Genomic DNA, 24,102 nt, shown 5'->3' on the forward strand with positions numbered 1-24,102 from the left:
CTCATTTATAACATTAGAAAACTAAGATTTTTAACATCCAATTACTACTGTAAAGTATTAAAAAATAATTCCTCGACCGTCGCACCCTATAGAAAAATTGAACGGAACGCATCTGGGATTATAGCGCACCCCGCGGCTTAAGGGCAACCAGTAATTAGATATTAATAGATAAACGAACCTGACACGTGTACGAGGGGAAGTTTATTGCGAGCTAAATAAAGTTTGTCGACTTTATACTCACCCATATCCTAAAATTATCTACATTGACCGAAAAAGGCTACTGCACCTGTAAAAAAATCATCATCACTATCCTTACCTTCCCACTAAGGGGATCTGAGACTACACTTAGTTACGGATGATTAGGCCTTAACCACGCTGGCCCAGAGCGATTTGGGTGACTTTACTAAAATCTATGAATACCTTCGCCGATATGTGCAGGTTGTATTACGATGTTTTCCGTCACCTCGCTCATCGACGCTCTATGACAGAAACACAGACGTCATGACGTCATCAGTTGTTTCGGCAGTGGAAACTGACGCTTACACAGAACCTAGTATAATCATTTGAATTCACTCAGGATTGTTCGTAAAGTAATATTTTAGATACAAATTAATGCAATCCTTAATTAAAGTTATTCAAGATAAAAGAGGGTGCAGCTAGTTTCAAAATTAAATAATTATAAAAATACTTAAATGTATGTTAGTTAAGATAACACAGCGTGATTATGTCTTTTGGGGTGCATAAATTAGCGAAATGTAATAACTTGATGAAGACCAAAAATTATCTTATCAGTACACTGATATTTTATCTCTTTAATTACATTTGGGAACCAAAAATATGACTGTGTGCCGCACTTCCAGTCGCTTAACAGTCCTTTAGCAAATATTTAATTACTGAATATACACTGACTACCTTACTGCGGTCACTAAAGCTTCTGATTGCGTCTGTATTATTGAATTGTTAAAGTAAATCCTGCTTTTTGTTACAGCCAATCGTCTACGAAGGTCAGGATAAGAACCCAGAAATGTGCAGAGTACTGTTAACCCATGAAGTAATGTGCAGGTTAGTTGTTATAAACATTTAGTTATGTCTATAGATGGTTTGAATTCTTGTTTAGTTCAATTAAACCGATATGTATTGAATCTCTTACTACTAATGGAGAATTAATTTTGAAATGAGACTCTACAATATCCATATTAACTTAAAATTAATACATGTTCATAAATGTTTAATCTGTCCAAAAACCTATGCAATAAAGCGATAAAACATAGAAAACAAAAAATGACTGAATATAAACCACACAAGATGTGCTGTTTTAAATTATTCTGGACAGATTCAGTATACGAAGACCTTTCCTAGTAGCCGTCTTTTCATTTCTTATAAAATTGTTATAAATAAGCAAAAATATGCAAGTCATAATTCCATTGCATTCAGCTTTTTGTCGAGTTTTGTGCTCACATAACAATTTATCATAGCACGTGTATTTTTAAAGGCACAGAAAAAGATTTTTTTTTTAAATCGACTCATTAAATTCAGCAAAATAAATGTATTTAATACATAATATAATAATTTTCGGAAGACACCTTTTCTTACATTTATTCCGTTACTTAAATAATATGTAAAGAATATCCATGTTCTTTCATCATTTTGTTTGGGGGTATATTTCCTGTCGTAACCGTAGCGCATCGTCTCGCCGGGCTATCGATGTGTTTGTGTTCGCAACACGTCGCGTTTGTGTTCGCAATTAAAATTTTATTCCACCTTAGACGTAGTTTTACCATCTCACCGTGCGCGATATGTGCGTCCCTGTTGTTCGTCTTCAGGGGAGGAGTCTCTGGGGAGTCTGTCCTTTCAATGTCTTTGCCCTTTGCGTCAAGGAGGCACGGTAGGGCGCGTGCAACATGCTCTTTCGCTTAGTATGGATAAGACTTTTGTAACCGATTATTTTTCTACTCTGTAATCAGACCAAACTGTAAGGTACGCATTTTTAAAACCTTTGTTTGTTTCAGTCGTTGTTGCGATAAGAAGAGCTGTGGCAATAGAAACGAAACGCCTTCAGATCCTGTTATAATTGATCGGTAAGTATTCTTATTAACACAAAAACTTTAAATAGATTTGAGTAAGTTTAGCATCTTCACGGCACTTTTCTATTTCCGACGTATTTTTAAACCTCCAACAAATTTAGTAAAAACTTATTTTCTCCCTAATATAATTTATGTTAATATATTTTCCGTCGCAATTAGCTCAGTTCGGTTTATTTTAGACCCGTCAAGCATGGCTGCCATCTCCAAACTTTGCGACATTGAATGCATTTTGCACGTAGTCCGAACTTTGGAATGCTGCCATTTTTTCATCGAAATTTGCATTCGTGCAATATATTATAATATGAGAATTTCAAGCTGAATAAGTTTTTAATTTATATGTTGTGGAAATTGTTGTTTTTTCATTCTTCACACTTACTAACCCCACTTTTTTATAATACCGTGGCATGTCTGGTTGGACCAATGTCTTCAACAAAATATCCTATAAAAGTTTAAAATACAATAGTTATAACAAAAAAAAATATCATATCATTTTATATCAGAATGGAAATTCTGTGGTGAGGTTCCATATGTGAGCAGCTAATTGCTAATAGGAAAATCAAAGCAATCACAACCAATATTTTGGTAGTTAATTCTAAAATAACAGTGAAGGGAGCAATTGTTAAAGGAAATGAACCTAAAACCTCAGGATATACGCGAATTGATTACACCGGGCCGTGAGTTGGTCGGCTCACGCTGCGCCATTCAGTCCCGGTACAAAGGCCCGGGCGGAGTGCGAGCTAATCAGGCTGACAAATATCGAAATTTCAATAGAAGTCGATGCGAGCACTATCCGCAGGGGGGTGAAAGGGAGGAGAGTGTCGCGGTGCTTTTATTTTGCGTCCTTTTTCGGGAATTCAATTGAGATAGGCGTCTCCCGTTTCGAACATCGTTCGATATTTTCGAATTTAGGGTTGAACAGATAGCTGCAAGAGATTGTTTGTTTTGGTGATCGGATTTTGTATTTCATAGTAATATCAGTTAACATGTAAAACTTTTTTTTACTGTATATACTTTTTCTATTAACTGCAAGGTAATAAGATAAGATTTGAATAATCAGCCCTGATTTAGAAATATAATATTTGTAATGTTTCGATTTATTTACTTTAATCAGCGAGTGTAGATTTTAAGTTACTTAAACCAAATTTTCTAAAGTTAGAATTAATCCATGTAATAATTAATAATTATCTTGTATATGCGAAAATGCCACCACAGCTTCCATTTATTTTCATTATGTAAATTTTAATGATATTGTACACCCCTATATCGAACGTTGGTTTTGTAATTCGTTCGATTCAAAATTTTTTGTGCTTTGAAAACAAAAAAAAATTAAATGACGGCCTTTGAACGAGAACTCTCCTTTGCTTTTCAACAGAGCATAAAGTTGATCCTGGAAATTTTGTAACAGAGAATAAACTTGTGATTTACGAACGTTTGATGTGTCTAAATTAAGCTCAGCTCAAACGTGTGATGGACTCCTTTATTTCATGCCAATGCAAATCGAGATTGCTAATGAATATTTATTATCAAATAAAAATCGATTTAAATAGGGTTTGGATAACATTTTCTTTAAATTACAATAGGACATAATTACATTTTCATTTAAATTTTATCTTCAATAATAACTTCTTGTTTTAACTGATAAACATAAGGGTTCGAATTTAATAACTAATTCAGAAATGGGTATAGTTGTAAATCAGTTTGAACTATTCTAATATTCTCATTTAGAAGGTGTAAGTACCAGTATGGGTAACAATTGCCACATGTTAAATCTTTAGTAGAAAAGCTACCGTGAACCAATTCGTAAATGTTAGTTAATAAATTTAAACTAAAATAAATAGTACGAATTTAAAACATAGGTTGGGAAAACAATCCATCAGACGTTGTGCCTCGCCCAGTATCATTCACATATAAACGACTCGTTCGTAATGTGATAATTGAAATTGTGCAATTGCGTGCAAAACGTCGGCGCCGAATTCATTACGCCACGCTTCACAATTTGTCTTTTTTTACATTTTTCGTACGCTGTTGTTGCCTGAGGAGCGATACCTTTTTTCGTTGATGTTTTAATTATTATATGCGTTAGTTTATTTAGCAAATGGACGGCTTTCCATGCCGGACATTTGTTGGGTCTTTAATTTAATATCCTTGGTCGTGATAATAATTATACGAGTTACTCGCACATGCAAACTTTTATCAGTGTCATCGTATAATTTATGATGGAAATTTATAAATGTGTCCGTGCAACGTGTTTTACGTACACATAATTTTTTACCCTAATAAAGTTTGTCAAGGGGTTTTCCACAAATAATCGTGTTGTAAAGTTGCTGTTTTTATGCAAGATTTGTTATGATATTATTGTAGAGCAAACGATAGGTGGTAATTTGGAAGTTTCGTAAACCTACCGTTTAAAATAATTCAACATTTCCAATATTTAGAAAAATATAATTTATACTAATAAAAAAGTACAATGGTTAATGGCACGTTGTACATATTAATAGAATTCATTATTGAAAATAATCAAATAATTCCAATTAGATCAAATCAAATCATCCAAGTTGTGATATGCATCAACTAATAACATAGGTATTGGTATAGGCGCTAGGCAAGGTAACGGATGAGCCACGGCAGATCACAGTCGGTCGTGGCAGCGGTAAAAGCGGCCAACAATCCAGAACCCTTCGAATCAGCAGCAATTTGTTAAGTGGATTTTTGCCCGAGACAAGCTCGCGGCTCGTTGCGCTCCTGTACACAATTTCATTATCTCTACCCGCTGCCCCGCTGCCCCGCGCGCGTCCCCCCGCGCCCCCAGTCGCCTCTACTATTAACTTATGCGATGCTGTATTTCAACTATGGAAATGTTTTTAAATTTATTTACCGCCATTTTCATATTCTGACGGTCATAAATACAACACATTCTATGTATCTCATCTTCATAAATGTTTTCATTCATTTCGGAGATTAAATTAGACATGACGCTCGTAAATCTAGTAAAGACAAATTACAGATTTCAATTATTATCGCAATAATTTTAATAATTACAATAGTTTCCAAAAAAACCCTTCTTGATCCAATCAATAGTATTGTTGTCAAAAAGTTTAAGCTCAGGTTGAAGAAAGATGAAGGGGATGTTACAAGCCGGGTTTTAGCAATCTGTTTGCAAACTGGTAGTTTCGCCACGTGCTGGGAACGAGAACGCCACGCTCCGTGTTGTTTTTATAGTTGTATTTCAATCAAGGCATTGAATTTGTTGTTTCGATTTTTAAAACAAACACATTTCGATATAACATCTACGCTAGTACGCAAAGTTAACGTAGCTAAGTTAGCTATTTACTTAAAACCATTCCAGTACAATATTCTTCATGACTTAAATACTTTTTTTTCTTAATAAAAAAAACCTAAAAATTCATTCCTTTCTTAAATGTCAAGTTAGTATTTTTGTAGTGAAGTCAAGGCCTTATCTAATTTTTAATTAAAAAAATTGTAATAATAAATATACTGGTTATGATAACATCCAATCGATGGAATAGCTACCACATATTATGGGGACAAGTACTTTAAAAGATGGACTTTCTAAATCAATTCATGCTCACGCAATCCGTCCCCCGTACGCAATCACTTAAGGGTTTTATGAAGCGTAATGATTAAGATGTTTTGTCGTGCTTGAATTTAAAACGATACATGACCGAGGGGTCGCCGTCACTCCAAGTAAACTGCATTGTTGCATTTAACATATTGTGACTCGGATTCCTATTAACGGATTAAAACCCCGTTACAATTTGTTCGCTCAATTTATTTAACAAGAAAGTGTGAATTTAATTCAATAAATCAACTCAGAGTAACGTAAGGTAACACTAGATAAGAAATATAACTAATTTTAATGACAAAGTTTTGTATAAACAATTTTATAGGTGGCGACAAAATATTTTTAAAATCATCGAAGGTTACTATCTCCGATAGTTTAAGGAATACTTAAATAGCCTCGTAGTATAGATCCCTAAGTGTGCCTTTAGATTACAAAATAGTTTGGCTGTGTATGTACTTGTTAGATTTTTTTTTAATCAAAAAAGTATTCGAGCAAAGACAAATAGTCGCACTGAGGCAAAAACTTGCAGCTCAGTCGACATATGGGCGACATCTAAATTACAATGGGATCTTTACACCCTATTTCGGGTGCGACAAAATCGATTCCCAATTCGATATGACCCTCTTGTACTCGCTATTTGATAAGTATATCCCATTTGGTAACTATTCATTTAATTGGTACGTCGATGTTTTTTTATTTTATTGTTATTGTAGATAAAAAGATGATAAAAACAATAAATATATTCGTAAATATAATGCAACTACATATTATTTTACACTTACTGCTTTTAAAGATATGTACTAACGAATTTAAATGATTGTCTCCATAAACATAATGGAGACTCTTCATTAATTGTGAGGATATCAAGTTTTCGGTCCATATTTATTTTATGTAAGACACTTATTCGATCAAAGCAAGATTGGTAACGTCTCTGATTTTTTTTTACCAAAAAGACGTGCAGTCTTCTGCATAAATACGTAACTGTAAACTGACATCATCATATCCCTTTTCTCTACGGTCAATCAGTACAGTAAGTACTAGTCTTCCATATTGTATCAGCCGTCGCATCTGAATTTACTCTCTTACTCATATCCACTTACACAAAATTCATTACTAATGATTATATGATCTTAAGTCTTAAATACGTACACTGACCTTAAACCATTTTATAAAAGTCGGTAGTAACTTAGTATTAAGGGTGGGTTATATTTAAGATGAGGTTACCTCGGCTGCAGTTTCCCGGTAATTTCGGGCGGCTCGAGCACCGGCGCGGGAGAATCACGGCTATTATATTATCTCATTAGACACGCCGCGCCGCCGCCTCTTGCCTTTTCGCCAGATAAATTCTTCTTTCTCCGCCGATTTCTCTATTACATTTTTTTCGAGTGTTCATTTAATTTATGTAGATGGGAATTTTGATTTCTGCACTGGCAAGATACTTATGTAAACACCAATACTAATATTATAAAGAGGAAAGATTTGTACTCGTATTTTCGTATGTATTGAAATAACTCAAAAACTACTGGGCCTATTTTAAAAATTCTTTCACTATTAGAAAGGTAATTTATTTAAAATATAGGCTGTGTTTATATTATTTTTTAAATTTATGTTGGCGAAGTCGCGAGCAACAGTTAATTAGATTATATGATCAGAATTCATGACAACAGTAAACAAAATAATATCGATGAATGCTTTCGCTTATATCTTCGTTGATATTGTTTTGTTTATTCTTCTTTGTTGATACTAAACACAAGAAACATATTATTATTACCAACGTATTATATTATTATGATATTCTTTTATTACTTTAGCTGTTTTCATTAATTTCAAACTAAAATTATTCATAAATTCAAAAAGATAACTTTTTAAGCTAACAATGAAAAGTATAAAATTACAAATTTATATTACAAATAGTTTGCAAATAGAAGTTTGTTGGTGCGCGACCTCTGAACGGGTCACGTTCCACTTAAGCCGGCAAAGTTTCGATAACTTAATAAGTCTTCATAACTTCCGTGTTCTTTACTGAGTAATACGACTTTATAAGCTTTCTTAACAAAAAATTAACAGTATTTATTTTCACATTTGTCCTAAAAGTTGTATATCTGTATAAAAGTACGCAACAAAAGAATTCGGCACACTTACAACGAAATGTAAACCAAAAAGAAAACTGGTCCCAGAAGCGTACCCCGGGGAACGCCGCTCGCCGCTCGCCTCTCGCCCGATACAACCACGACTGGTGATTAGACTTCTTATCCAACTGATAGCGACACAAACTGTACAAGACTTAACAACTAGGGCCATTTTCATATTCCCTCCGACCAAGGATTTTCTTTGCGGACTTATCTAATGCCACAGCTCAACTTAAAATTTCCATGTTATGTAAGGCTAAGTTTGGCTTTTATGATTTTTATTCCATCATTATATAACGGTATGATATTCAATATTACTAGGAACGATGCAAAAGTTATGGTATTATAAGTTTTCCGAAACATGTGCAATTTAAATTGATAGCAAAAAAACAACAATCGAATGCAGAACCTCCCCTTTTGAAGTCCGTTACAAATAATAAAGAGCTAAGCATTATAACAAATTCGTACATGTGATAAATATTCGCAAAGAATTTTCAGTTCCAATGCTAAGTATCTAAAACCATGTAAAATAAATCAGCGGATCGCGGTAATGAGACGTCCCGTGTTTGATTTATATCGCGCACTCGCCTGCGCCCTCTGATTTTTCTGCTCGATAAGGCCGAGTGACGATCGTAAATTGAAATATGATAGAGCCGATCTAATGAACTTCGGTAATCGTATCGACCCTTCGACACATAGATATTGCCGTGGAATAATTATATTAAATAGCTCTTTCACTATACTCAACATTCAATGTGTTTAGATACTTTGTCTGCAAAAAGTTGCTTAAAATGTACAAATATTTCTTCATTTACCGTACGAACTACTTGACCAACTGAAAACACAATTGTTGCGTATGTTTGTTATAGTTTACAATAACTTTTATTATGTTTGTCTTTGTTAAAGAGACACACAAAAGACACACATTCTCTGTATATAAAAAAATGTGTTGTAAAAACACAATGCTCACCGACGGTAAATTGTTTTCGTTTTATCCTTATCAATTCCTTTCCTCGCTTAATGCTACTTTTAGCCCGCGCCGTGTACAGGTCTTCTATCTCAATTTCCAACCTCATCCCCGATTCCAATACGTGATTCGTCGGTTCTGTGAAATTATTCGGTGAAAATTCAGCATCTCGTTAGAATGTGCGAACCGGCGAGTGAGGCTGGGAGAGGCCGGGAGAGACCGGGAGAGACCGGGAGAAGCGGAGAGGCGAGCCAACCGCTTGATAAATTGTCTGGAATAATAATGATGAATTGCAACTAGTGCGATCCTGATGCCAGATCTAATCTATGGACCCATTTTATTGTACACACATTATTTTCAGTTATATCAGTATGCTATATTTTAAATCGATTTATAATTACACTATTTCATTATTGTTTTCTAGTTTTGTTAGAAGAAATAAAAGCTTTTTTACTAAATTATTATAATTTTATAATGAATTTCGGTTATAACGATGCCGGTCAGGGCAGTTTAATGTGGTCGCTATACCCGGAAGACGGTATATCCGAAATTATAAAAAAAACCTTTTCATTATTACTTCTATATCTAAATTTTGACCTTCATTAAATGAATAGTACTTGAGTTTTAGAACATAATGCATCTCTAGTTGATGAAATTTCATTTAGATTGAAATCTTCTTCGTCTTCTTCATCCTTCTTATATTGTGTTTGAAGCAAAAACTCAATAAATTAATTATCAGTCAAGTTATCAGTAGTGATAACTTAATCGTCAATTTTCACTGATGATAACCTCGCTAATATCAAATTGTCCAATTATTCATCAGACTCGTCATCTATTGTATTTAAAGTCGATGTTCGTATAAATGGTTTACAAAAACGAGTCGCTATACCTGAAATTGACGCTACATCCAAGTCATACCGAATGAATTTCTTGCAAAATATAATTTAAATTCAAAGGAAGTTAGTTTGACGTTAATAATGAAATCCACTGTAATTGAAACTGAAGTGATACCGAGCGTTACTATATTCACATTTTATACATTTATTAATTTCAATTTGATTTTCGATGTCTTTTCAAATTAGCAGCAAATCAATTACGAGGACGTCTTGGTTCCATTTAATTAGTGAAAACGTTTTATTATCCGCCCTCTTTCAGCTTTACGTTCCTTGAAAATTTTAGGCTGAGATTATACGAGCAAAAATTAAATTAAATTGGAAGACAATATAGTAAAAAGATATAAAATGTATCTTACAATATTTTAATTATCTCTACATGCACCTTAATTTACCAAAACTTATGTGTTGAGATTTACTGTTTCCTTTGTAATTTAATGAGATCCATTAATGCGGTTAGTTAAAAGGAACATAAAATCTGACATCTTTGAAGACAATACCCATTTGGTAAAACGAAATGAAGTTAATTGTTGCTTTTATTATAGTCTCGCGTGAGTCAGGGGTCTGGTAAACAAATAATCGTCCTTGTTGTCTAAGAGTTAATTATCAATGGATGTGGCATCCGTTTATTTTTAAATTTGTCAAATACTTGTTTTTTTAAAGTTATTTTCAAGATTTATTTAGGAAGATGTAATGAACTCAAATTAAAAACAAAGAATGTGATTAAAAAATACTCGTATAAAATTTAGCAGCAACTATTTTAAAGGAACAATAATAGAGAAGTTAAACTGTGTTTATCGATTCATCTCATTCAGATCCTGTCTTAATATTTTTAAATACCATAAAAAAAGATTCTTATATGAGAAATCTATACCTATTATGATAGGGAATGGACATTTCACCTTTTCGGGATGTTTTTACAATTGCCATATCCATAACATATACATCATAGTATATTTTAGCCGTCGCTTTCAGTTATTAAACTATAATACGAGGAAACCTTGCCCCGAAGCAAAGTTAGAGCATCGCTTATGTCAATTAATACGAGTGCGGTATTCAATTAGCGATCAAGATTTGAAAGTAATCAGACCTTTTACTCTGATTAATGACAGATTTGTTATTAAATTACCATCAAAAAATACTATTTGATTTATAAAAACAATGTTTTGACAATCCTTATAACTACTTTAATCGTGCACAACTTTGACTAAACTTTCTTAAAACTGTTTAGTCGCGCTTTGATTCCTATTGCTTTATATAAAGGTGTGCGCATTACTCGATTTTTAGTTAAGCAACTAAACAGTTGAATTGGCCGTGAAAAATCGACAATTTCACAACTGTTGTGCGATAAAAGTATGCATTCGCTCTAATGCGAGACGAGAACTTCGGCAAGGATAGAATGTTTTATAATTTTCCAAGCAAGCATTTTTATTTATTTGTCTACTAATTTACAACATGATTTTGGATTTTGAGAAGGTTCCTTTAGCATTTGAATTTCTCAGTGTGATGATTTTGGTAAATCAATTTGTAAATTTGGTATGGAGCATACACTTACGAGCACTCTCGGAGCATATGCAGGCTACAGTAAGCCCCCCTGTGGAGGAAGCAAGACGTCAGCGCGTTTAAGCGGCAATTAATTATTAAGGAACACTGAGCTCCTTCCTTTGGCTCTTTGACGGCGCCCGTACAACAATGTGGCCGGCTCTCTTGATTGCCTGCTTTGTAAATTGCATTAGCGTGGCTTGCTTGTTCTGCTTACTCATGTTAAGTTATGCACAGATAAAGATCGATTTTTAGTACATTCTCATTGTAAACTACCTTCACTTGTTTGTCTGCTCCTAAAGGGTAATAACTTAAAGGCTTATCTAACTTTCATTCGTGTAGTTTTGAAAGCTTTTTAGTGTATCTTCATTACATTTATTTAGAAATCAATTTTTTGATATTTTCTAACTCTATTATGAAACTTATAGTTGGAAGTTTAGAGTCTCAAATCGCTTGAGCTTAGACTGAAAATGGCATGTACAAGAATAGAAAGTGCTTTTAAAGTGTATTTCGATAAACATATCGCAGGGGTCGGTATTGATGGAAGCGCCTTTTTCAATTGTCAGTTGTAAATCCAATTTTCGCTTTATACCGATAGTGTCACTTGTCGCAGGGAGCTATATCTATATGTTGGTATTTTTATAACTCTGAAATGCGCAAACACAACAAACACAATTTACAATACAGTGTTTAAATAATAGCGTGCTATTTAGTTAAGATTAACAATTATTTATAGAGTTGTATAACCTAGGAATGCAGTGAATGTTATTTTTACGACCAAATACATGATAGAATCTCAAACACTTCGTTAGTAAACGGCGCTTAAGATCTGACATATGTCAAAATATTAATGAATTTTGGAGTTTAACCATGTCATTATTATTTAAGACGCTGTTGCATATTTAAATGTCGTTTTAGTAAATCCTGGTCGTAATATCCGTCTATATCAAGGATAAAATTGTATTAAATAAGAAAATGCATTGTAACAAATACGTGTTAGGATCTCGCAAAAAGAAATTCACTTACGTGTTTCGGCAGGGGTTGTTAAAATTGCATTGAGCCACCCATTAACGGCTTGTCAGATCGGATTTCGATTTATGGGTTTGATAAATGAGATATGCAGCTATCGAATTGGCTCTTGTATAAACATAATCTAATCACATTTCACTTGCTTATTACCAAACAGTAGGAAAACAGCTTAGAATCATAATGTAATATTTTTAGAAAGACAATATATACATACGAGTTTTAATAAAATAGATCTTTGCAAATAATATGAATCGCTTATTTTGAATAGAGATTAACTATCTACATTCGTGATAGTAAGCATTAGTAAGTGTTTGTTTTCTTACATTTTTTTCTCATTGTCGCGGCGAGATAATGAAAGAATTAGCTTTCATTACAGCAAATACGATTCGTTAAAGGGATCGCCGAATGAAGATGAAGTGCCTTCGCAACCTTTCCAACGGGCAACGATCAATGTGTGGACGTGAGGCCGTACGCTTATCTGTGATTAGTTTTTTTTAGGACGTACACGATCGGAATGTTTGCTTATATTGAGACTTTGATATATGTTTTTCACGTATCTCGTGTAAGTTAATATGATGTTAATACAAGTGAAACGTATACACCGAACACAATTTTTTATTAATGATCCTTCTAAGGTAAAAGAACAGATGAATTCAGTTCCTATTTCTTTTGGGAAGTCGATCAAAAATGATTACACAGACCTGTTAGTTCACTGAGTATGCATTTCTAAGCCATTGGTGTCAATTTTCATTGAAACTTTAGTAGAAATGTTTAAAGACACCAGATAGTCTGTTTTTTTTTTTTTACTTTTGTCATTGATATTGAAATGTATGATGGTCGGCAGCAATCCGAACTCCTGTCTAAAAATGATTTTCGCTGCATAAATAAGTCTAACTTCTATTATTTCATTAAATTAGATCATTAAATCTGTATCGTATAGCTATATACTTAACGACTACAATGGCAAAGCAGTTGCGTGCTCTCTACTCGACTTACAACTTTAATACATTAATTAAGCCCCCTCTGCCTGATCCCCGAATATCGTCTCGAAGCTCTCTCTGTTTAAATTAGTGCGGAATTCATTTTCTTTTCTTTTTAATTTGTCTTCCAAATTCAAATAAGACTTTTTCTTTTTTTATTACGCTGCGCCGCATAAAAGGGTAGATCAGGATTCGTCGCTTCGTCGTTGACTTTCAAACGCTAATTCCTCTCTACCCGGGGCACTGATTGGACGACATATTAAACGTTATTTCGGGCGCATTTTAACGTAAAAATTCTTACTTTTCCTGAGCGTATTATTAGAACAAATATATGTTTTAATAGTTAAGCTTTTCAATTTGTCTTCTTTTTGAATTGAATTACAGATTTCGAATTCGATGTACAGACTATCAAAGTCATTGAATTGTTCGAAGAGCTTTCAATTCATAATAACTCCTTAATAGTTGTTTTCAATTAAAAATCTTGTTTAGTTTAACTTCGTCAGTGTAGTAGGAGCAAAACTTAATGAATGTATACAGGGTGTTCAAGAATAAACATTACTTGCTTCGTCTAATAACCAAGGTATGAGTTAGATGCAGAAAGCCAATGTTTTCAGCTGTCTCGAAACTATCTATATAGACATAAGATTACTAGTTTAAATATATGTATACCTTACTTTAGTCCGTTTTACAAACAACCAACTAACAAACTGTGCTTTGACGTTGGACATCATAAAATATTTAACACCGATCTTACCGAGTGGTCCGAATATTATCGACTGGACCATAAAACGGAAAACTTCTGCCAGAAAAAGAAAGGAAATACATATTACCACTTACGACAGAAAAGGATGCACAATCGGTTATTGTACGATCTTTGGAAATTCATCGGTAATGGTTGCTTTCTTTTCTATCGGTTTTATAGCGGTCGTTATATTTTGATACAGCAGTTTCGAGGGAACGCCGGTATAACATTTACGTTTCGGCTTTCGATGTGAACCTAAAGTATGGTTAAAAATAAGAGCTCAAATTATCCAAAATTACAAAATGTTAGCAAATATAATGAATAGATCCAATTCTTAATTGCATTTTTAATTTGAGATAAATATGTACCGGAATAACAAAGATTATTTCAACAATTTACGTATACGTAGACAAACAGTAGACGTAGGAGACCTTTTTCTCCGTGACGTTTTAGTTCCCAATAAATAGAAATAATTGGGAGAAAAAGTAATTGGTTCTTAATGAATCAATTCAAAATATAAGCTTAACTTAGTTGTAACATGTAGTTTAATGTGTTGACTTAAAATAACTTAGAATACAAAATAGGTCAAAAATATCGTTAAAATACTCGTATTTTATCAGGCAAGTTCCTACGAACGCGTAAATATGCTTTACCTTAAAAGTTTCTTGTGATAAATACGATGCAGGGTTCTCGCGAATATAAAATAGGCGGTACAGTCATGTTTAAAATGCTCAAAATATTATGTTGTACCATAAGAAATTCAGCTACGGAGTATTTAAGAGTATTTTTACATTCATTTAAGTTCTGTCTGATGACATTAAAATTAATTTATAATAAATGCAAGTCTTTGAAAACAACGATATGTAGATTTGTATAATTATAAACCGCTATAGATTGTAACTGCCAGTAAAAAAGTTTTTTTTTTAACAGAATAAATAATAACTTTTAAACATAATTCGTGCATGAATGTACCACCGTTATAATAACTCAGCGCGACCCCTTGCGAAGATGATACAGTGCTCACTGCAACTATATTTCCATTGCCAAGTCTAACCGAACTCCCGATACATGAGCGGCCTCATAAACGTTCACTATAAACGTACCTGATAGTCACATACGGATGTTTGTGTGCGTATGTCTGGTACACTCACGTATAATAAAAACATAAATGTAAAAACGTATTATTGTCGTCCATAATAATTAAATTAATTCCTCATGTACCATTAATTTATACTAAATTTATAAAGGAAATATTTGTATTTTTGTATGTATTGAATAAAAAATATTAGTCCGCTTTCAAGAATTCTTTCAATATTAATACGTCATCAATGAGTAACATAGGCTATACTTTTTATTATTATTTAATTTCACGCGGGCGACAGCTAGCAGTTATAATATAATAATATCTTGAATTAAACGTTTAAGTAAATGTAGATGCGATAATAATACAATCCAAAAGTTTTAGGCTATCCTATATTAAGTTTAATCATCAAATTTTAAGTTAAAAAGTAGATTAATTCATTCAAGATTATTCACATTGTAACAATACATTGTTCGTTGGTGACATTACCCGGCTCGTTGTCCCGATGGCCGGCCGATATTACGCATATAAAATGATCAATAGCGCATATGAAAATGCGCGCCCGCGAATTTTCCAATAATAAATTATGCTCCTTGTCCGCTTACCTCGGGTTAACCGGCTTTTATAAACTACCCGAGTAATTTATAACTATTACCCGGCCGAAAACGATCACGTGATATCACTTTATAGCATATTCAGCCGGTAAATATGAGGGAGGTTCGCTACACGTTACTAGTGTTTGTAAGTTTACCTACGCCTAAATATAAACACATTAAGCCGCATGAATATACGCAGGAAGGTTTTTCCTTCGCGTGAGATATCTTGATAGAGGTCTATTTTATAACTGAACCAACTGTCCTTATTTAGGGTACAATATTAAATATTAATCATATACTTGATAAATTGTAGCTCGTTCAAATAATAATATCTATTCTTTACAAACATATAATAAAATTGTAGTGTCTGTTTGTAATATCAAAAGAAAAATTACATATTTCAGGAAGATGGTGTATTTGCGTTGCTGATAACGAAAATCGCATTTAAAAAAATTTTGTCACTGTGTCTGTCCGCAAGCCCCGTTTGTTCCGGGTAATCTCTGAAACGGCTGGGCCAATTTCGACGGGACTTTTACTGAAGGGTAGCTGACATAGACAGACATATTATAGGCTACTTCCGCGCTGTAAAATGAAGTACGGGGTGATTCAAATTTGCCCAAACAAAGTTTGCGGGCGACAGCTTGTTTATTTATATTTTATCTGTTTCTTTGACCACTACTATGCTTATCTTACAAGTGTCGAAAACTAGCTCACCTCGCCGACGCTACAAGCTACTTACTGTAATCGTGTTCAATATCCTTTGTTCACTTTCAGACTCATTAAAAAGGCGATGCAATTTAATGAGTTGATAGTGTGCGTTAACCCGCGCAACGTTTGCGAATACTATTCCATACCAGCATGTGAATTTGGTCTTTATAGTGTTGGAATTAAGTTGAAAGTTGTTTGTTTAGGTTGGTTGTCGTATCGGTATGTTGGGGGTCGAAGATTAGTGGCACACGCCTACCCGTCGGAGCGCTGAGCGCCTGATGGTGCCCAAGAGTGTAGTTACAATTAGAACGGTGCCCACAATGAAGTGATGCCCGCGTAATGTTGCTCTTGTCTTTGTATGTTGATTGTGTAGGAACGAGGTCGAGGCGAATGCGGCGTTTTGCGTTACGACTACTACTTTAGTTAGACTATCGAGATAGTTACTAAAATTCTATTGCGTTGTAAATTACTTCAAAATTGTTCTCTACCTTGTTAACTGGGAGTGTTGTGTATTGAATATTAGGGATGTCAATATTAAAAATAATATCGTAGTCGTAATGAAAAAAGCTGAAGTCAAACTTTACGATATTTTGGGTCATGGGCTTTTTACAGAATACTAAATTGCTCAATGCATAAGATACGATATTGTAAAATCTTCTTTTATTAGTCGCGTGTTTTAAAGTTTTTTTTTTCGCATTTAGTGTAGATTTTCATTGCTATAATTTAGAGAAAAATATGACATCTAGAGAATAATAAATAAATAAATTACTAGTTGGGTAATAAGACATTAATAGCTAGGACAAAAAGACCTACTACTCGAAACTGAGTGTTTTTTTATTTTTATTTAAATCTTTACTTCTACAAAATAACTATATTCTACTTGTACTTTGTATTACTGTCTATCACAGTAACAATAGATGTCGTTAGATATCGTATCTCCACTTTAAATAGAGTTCGTTTTAAAAACAAAAAGTAAATGAAACTTACGAAAGCAACATTTATAAAAAGCTCTCATTGTAAGCTTTAAAGGGGTCATAAAAAACTGTACATAATATCCCGATATTTACTGCGAGCTTATCTTGTAGCGTTCAGTTCGCGGAGGGCTGTGGAAAGGCGAGGTTTTATCGCGTTGCCATGGCGACGGCGAGACATCGCGTCGCCCGCGGACCCTCCTAGGGCTCGACACGTCGGAAAAACTACCGCTGCCCCTGTTTACAACCTTACATATACATATATAGGCGAACTTTAATATTCCTTCGTCTTTATATTAAAGCATTTTAATGTTCTAGTGTAAAAGTATATTCTAAATTTGCTATCGTGTTCTTTATTATATTAATCGAATATAGAGCTAAAAGTTAAGTACAAATCTTAAGAATTAGTAACGTAATAATTGTATTTCTATGTAAACAGCCTAAGACTATCTACCGTTAATTTAGTCGTTTACCTAAGACAATGGTAGTGATGTGACATAGATATAGATAATGTGTGTGTTTTGTAAAGAATATAGATATCGCTTATTAATACTGTTCGCGTAAAAGCGTAAAACATAAAAGGGATAGGTATGTCATAAATATTGTTAACGCTGTTTGCACAATTTCTAAACGGGGAATGTTGAAATGGTTGTTATTGTTCCCATCTATTTCCTCCGTCATTCGAGACGGGGACCAGTTAACCCTTGAATTTGGTACATACTGAAATATTAACGCCGGCTATAGACGTATGCGGAAAAACAAAGTCGAAAACTCGGCCGGTTATGGGCCCGTCGCATGTGCTCAAAGATCAAGTAGCCGCGGTAAATTACACCTCCGTTCAAATTGTTTGTTTTTATATTTAACTTAATCTGCCAATTAATAATTAAACAGTTATATATGGTATTAAAAACAGTAAACGAATGTATTGTGTTTGATTTAAATTTTAAGATCACGAAGAATTTAATGATTCAAAATTATCATATTTAGTTTAATTATTTCTCAATGTGTTTAAGTACTTATTCCAATTTATATCAATTCAATTCAGTTATGTATTCGTCGAACTGTTTAAGTAGCAAATACGATTAATATCATGAAAACTGTCAATTCTCTTAATAAAAAAATTGTTTCTTTATGTTCATTTCCTTTGTAAATATACCTGGAGGAATGTTTATTAATTTCTTTTGTAAAATAACCGGACATATTTTAGTTATGGTCATCTATATCTTAGGTATTAACTGTAGTAGATAGTTTTCATCAATCTTACGCGTACTTAATCTTTGGCGTCCGCATGGCGTGTCGGTATTGAGTGGTGGCAGGCGGGGCGGCGTGCGCGGGGACTCGCGCCGGCCCTGGGGACCGCCTCCCGAGGGAGCGGGCGACCGGGCCACCGGCATGGGGAGCCGGGGGGAGGGGAACCAAAGGTTAAAAGGGAAAAGTTATAAGAGACCGCTTGTTGTCAGTACTCGCGTTCTTACTGCGCGTTCGATTTCACGAATGCGGTTTCTAGCTCGAGGACTATAGTATGTGTTTGACTGGTTAGCAATTTTAATTATTTTCATAGTTTAAATAATGTCCGTAAAATATCACGTCGTTAATATGAACCTCTATCTTATTAATAATTTAATTTACTTAAATTTTCAGCGCTTGTTTTATCAAGTAATTTTTTCACACTTGACAAACTGCACCAAGCTGATAGTAGTATTTTTTCTGCGGCATACGTTAATTTTTATGTTTTAGATCAGTACATCTAATTAATGAAAAATTTAATTTGATTATAAGCTGTTGTTTTAAATATAAGATTTATATACTAGTACAAACACAAAACGCGATAAATGCATTTATATAAAGCGACTAAATTAATGAATTCGTTGTTGCTTTGTTTACATTTTTAAATTTTTTTCACATCTTTCTTACCATGTCAATGGGACTCTAAAAGCGTTTTTAAAGTTTCAACCAGGCCATGAATGTGTTGCGTTTTTAGAAACAAGTTTGAAAGAACATTCGATGCAAATAAACATAACTAGTATAGAGGGCGGTAGTGTGGAGGAGGGATGGGGGGAGCTCAAGTGTTCCTTGAGAGGGCGCGCCTCCCGCCGACTTAATGCCGTAGTAGATTTTTTTCATCCCATAGTGCGGCATTTGCGAAACTGGCCTGAAATAAAAGTATGAATGGACCGAATAAGTTTTTATTAACAATGTTCTTCGTGTAATGCTAGCAATATCGGTTGATATGATTTAGCTTAGTTGGAAATTACTTCTTCCATTCAAATCTAGGATAACTAAAATGAGTTTTTATTTAAGCTGTAATAATTTATTGCATACAGTACATATCTTTTCTCTTTCATAAGTATATCTTAAAAACAAATTAATGTAACAACTCAACTAACATTCCGTTAGTTATTTGTTTATGTAGATTTTGATCAACTTAACACTTTTTAAGCTCTGATCGATTTTTGCATCAACTTTAACTCTCCTAAATGTTTCGTTTCATATTTATATTGAAAGTTGTAAATGGCAATAATTATTTAATCTCTTATCTACCTACTATTTGTAACTTTGCACATCTAACGTTTTATATTAGAACTTACATCGATTGAAATAATTTCCAGGATGGCTGAAAGCATGTTGCTTTTCATGTACTATACGAAATCTATTGATAAGCCCTACCGAACGGGGGCTGTATTATATACGTGGGCAAGGGATGAAAAGCGGGGGTAGTTTTTACGGCGAAAATACAGTTTCCTTTCTGTTCGTGATGCGATAGGTAAATATTCCTAGTAGGTTTGTTTTTATTGGATTTGGTTTGATTTTTACTTCAAAAAACTAGAGTTTGTTCTGTTTTCGCAATGCCTTTTAAAAAAACAAAATAATGTTTAAAAAATGTTGTTTTGTTTATTTTGCGAGCTAAATAGTGATACATTGACTAGATATTTTTTTTAATTTCACCGAATAATTAATGCTTTGCGAAGTGAACACTACGAAAAATATAAATCACCGTGGTCCTATTTGTAAGCATATCTGCTTTTATTATCTGATAACCAGCTAAGTAATATCACTACATCTTACTAATCCAACTAATCTTACTATGTTACTAATCTTACCCTTACTAATATTATAAATGCGAAAGTTTAGATGGATGCATGGATGGACCGGTGTTTGTTAGAGTTTGTAACCTAAACGGCTGAACGGATCTCGATGAAATTTGGCATAGACGTAGAGGATAGTCTGGAAGAACATATACGCTGCTAACTTTTGTTTTTTAGAACTCCGCGCAGACGGAGTCGCGGGCGAAAGCTAGTATCCTTATAAAATAAATATGTAAATTTCCAAGGCATATTTGAAAAATCTTGTCATTTTATTTATTTAGTGTCAAATGATCGAATTATTTTGATTCCGTCTAGTGAGATAAACGGAAAAGCATTAGACATGTAACACGCATTAACAAGATCGTGCAAATAAAATCGAATGTGTTGTTAATGAATGTGAGCGAGCTATTAAACCATCAGAGTTATTACCGACAGCACTCAGCGATCGTAAGGCATCATTCGGAATCGTAAATCGCGTCGCTGCTCAGATAAATTAACGCCTGTCGGGTCTTGAGCTCCATTGTGAATGTCACTGAGATTCACAAGTTAAATGTTGAGAACTTGGTGTGTGTGTTAATATGAATTTTTATTTGACATGAGATTGTAAGATAGACGTATAAACTTTAAACTTTCGTAGTTTTTACAAGGATAATGTAAAACACGGGTTTCTTACCATTGTTGTGTTGTTTGAGCTCTCAATATTTCGGCACAGTTGCATGCACCATGATCACGGGCTGAATTGATGCGGTAGTGGGGAAAAAAAAAGTTGTTTCCGTTCTTTATTCATAAATGAGTATGTGGAAAAGAATATCTTAGAGGCTTTAACAAAAAAATCATGTGTCTGTTCTATTTTTAAATCTCATGTATTGACTACATCGCAAATGATAAACCAAACATCATTTGGCTACATTTTTGTCTACGGCTGTGACTAAAATAAAATCTCCATTCATAGCTCAGCGAGGCTCGGTGTCGCTTGACAGCCGCGTAAACTCCTAACTCGCGATATTGTGACATAAGGTGTTTAACATAAATAATGCGGGAACAGATGTGCGATGCCGCGGGCGCCCAGACCTCGAATACGTTCGAGCTATGCGCCTCCTACAATACATTCGTATTGTAAATTTTTAGAGCTGTAAATTTACTTTTAATTCATAAAATCTTATCAGAAAAATTCCTATTAACATTACAAATATCACAATCAACAATAGCGATAGGAGGTTCAATCGGATTATGACTTTAATTGTCTAAATTAATTTGTTCATTGAGCAATTCAACATGAAATAAAACATAAAGTGTATGTCTGGATTACTTAGTTCCTACTAGGAGAGTTTTATTGATTACATTTTGTCAAGACGAAAAAACTTGTACTTTATCTTTAGACAGTACGATATATTACATAAATAAATTATTAAACAGTATAATAGACTTGGCTATTGGATATTATCCACTCTGTGTTTATACTCGTCTGTTGGCACAACAATATTCGGCGCGGCACTGGCTTTGCCGGGGGCCATGTAAAATATTTCTGCTAAAGCATTCATCGTGATCGGCCGCCTGATCGCACGCTCTGCGCTACGCATCAACAACTTTATCTTTACAACCCCTATAACCTTTAAGTCATATAAAATAAGGGATAATATTGAACAACACAGTTATCTTACACAATAGCAGCGATTGTATAGCCGATTTGATAGTCTGTAGACTTCAAGTCTGGAAATTGTTTGATACAATAGAAAATGTGAAATTTGACTAAATAATTAGTATTTCTCGAAATAACTACCAATAATTGTAACTATAAAATGTTACATTAACAACGTTTGATAGTTTCATTTGTGTAAACGTAAACGTACATGTTTTCAACATTTATACGCTCGTAGTTTATGCATTTACAAAAAATTTGCAGGCAAAAAGGTTCCAAGATTCCCATGCATTTGCCTCCACTAGTCGGAACAACAAAAAATTCGGTCCGGATAGGTGGGAAGAACAAATTAGTGAACACGAGAAACAAATTAATGCGTTATTGCCTCTGTTTATGTCGTGGCCTTTGAAGTGGAAACAGCTGTCGTTAATGTCAAACTTTGGGTTACGAGTTTCGCCCACAAATAAATAATAGACATCGCGTTTTATTTTATCACTTGGGAGTAAACACTAATAAAACAAAAAATGCACTACTAATGGCCAGTTTCGCAGCTACATTTAACCGTTTATTAGTGTTTTTGATCCGATAACTTCATGAAATGCGTTTCCGAACTACGTAAATTGAGTTTTACTCCATTGAAATTTTGGCCAATCTAACACTAATGAATCACTAGTATGAATTAAATGGAAATTTCAACAACCCATGAAGAATGAAAGTCTAATGCAGAAAGATGATAATCATAATGTATTTACTTAAACCAAAATGTTGCAATATATTCTTATAAATTATAATCATTATTACTATTCCATATATTTTTATTTCTTACTCTCTATATAATACATTTTACAAGATTACAAAAATAAAATAAAATATGTTGTATAAAAAATAGAGCACCACCGGCTGCGGAATCCGATGACTCAAGCAACCAGCGGTCAGGGCTGCAGAGACAGGAACCTCCTCACTAGTCGTGCGGTTTCTAAAATAACCGCCTTTTGAATCGGGCCCTTAATCCAACTGTCTAGCGAGAGCTTCTTGAGGTGTTGGTCGAAGCTCTTCGCTATCAGCCCGTGTACCGAAACGACTATCGGAATAATGGTAGTCGATTTCATACGCCACATGGCGGTAATCTCGTGAGCCAAATCCAAATATTTAATTTTAATCATTATTATTATTATCTTATAACCATGCTAGACAATAAAGTAATGTATGCTTAGCTTATAAAAATACGTTTTCATATATACAGATAGATATAACTGCTTACTAGTTAATGGTATCTTCTACATTATCATTTACTTTCTTATGTTCCATAATAATAAAATGTTTTTTTCATTGTTTCAGATTTTTTCTTAAATTCTTCCTGAAGTGCAATCAGAATTGTTTGAAAAACGCCGGCAATCCTCGAGATATGAGAAGATTTCAAGTAAGTATACATTTAACAAACAAAAACTTTGTTCAAAAATATTCTCACAATATTACAGAGTTTGAAAGTGGCCATTACTAATGTAATTATGCTAGCCTCGAAGTAACATTGAAAGTTTTAAGTTGTTATTACTTGCTGTGCGATATTACTCCTGTAATCCACGAAAACGTGTTAAACATTTGACGTCAATTTTATGTGAAAAATAATGAAAAGAATAAATATCAGATGTTTAGACTGTCTTTTAAAAAATTAAACCGTTTAAACAGTTGCAAAATTTACATAGAAAAGTACATAGTCATTGCAGAAACATAATATGTTAAGTTGCTACGCACACATCTACAAACTAAATAAGACGATTTTATACCTTCATCTCGTCGACGATTACAATAGATAATTTCGTCTCTTAAGAGGTCATTGACTTGCTAGTCCCGCCAGCGTTGCGTAAATTAAAACAGAATTACATTTTGTTACTGAAATAAAAACAAAACAATTCTTAGCGGGGATGAGAACACGCTTCGGCAGTAACTATCTCATCTCAAGGTCCGGCCGTAATTATTCGTGCTGTCGACAGGTAAATGGTCGCTTGTTTACTAGAGTCGAGGAAAAATTACCTTGCAGCTTGCACGCTCCGTCTATACTGCTTCCGATCTAG

The 24,102-nt window shown here is 33.9% G+C and overlaps 1 protein-coding gene across 1 annotated transcript in view; it reads left to right on the plus strand.

Moving 5' to 3' along the window:
* The window catches only part of LOC106111995 (transcription factor collier), a 46,133-nt gene that overhangs the window by 14,949 nt on the left and 7,082 nt on the right, over window positions 1-24,102 (plus strand). Inside the window, exons 7-9 of the mRNA XM_013294225.1 lie at window positions 989-1,062; window positions 2,010-2,078; window positions 23,369-23,450. Of these exons, the coding sequence (XP_013149679.1) occupies window positions 989-1,062; window positions 2,010-2,078; window positions 23,369-23,450 (225 nt within the window). The remainder of the gene's footprint in view (window positions 1-988; window positions 1,063-2,009; window positions 2,079-23,368; window positions 23,451-24,102) is intronic.

This window comes from Papilio polytes, unplaced genomic scaffold (assembly GCF_000836215.1).
Source record: "Papilio polytes unplaced genomic scaffold, Ppol_1.0 DF824135.1, whole genome shotgun sequence".
Lineage (NCBI taxonomy): Eukaryota > Metazoa > Arthropoda > Insecta > Lepidoptera > Papilionidae > Papilio > Papilio polytes.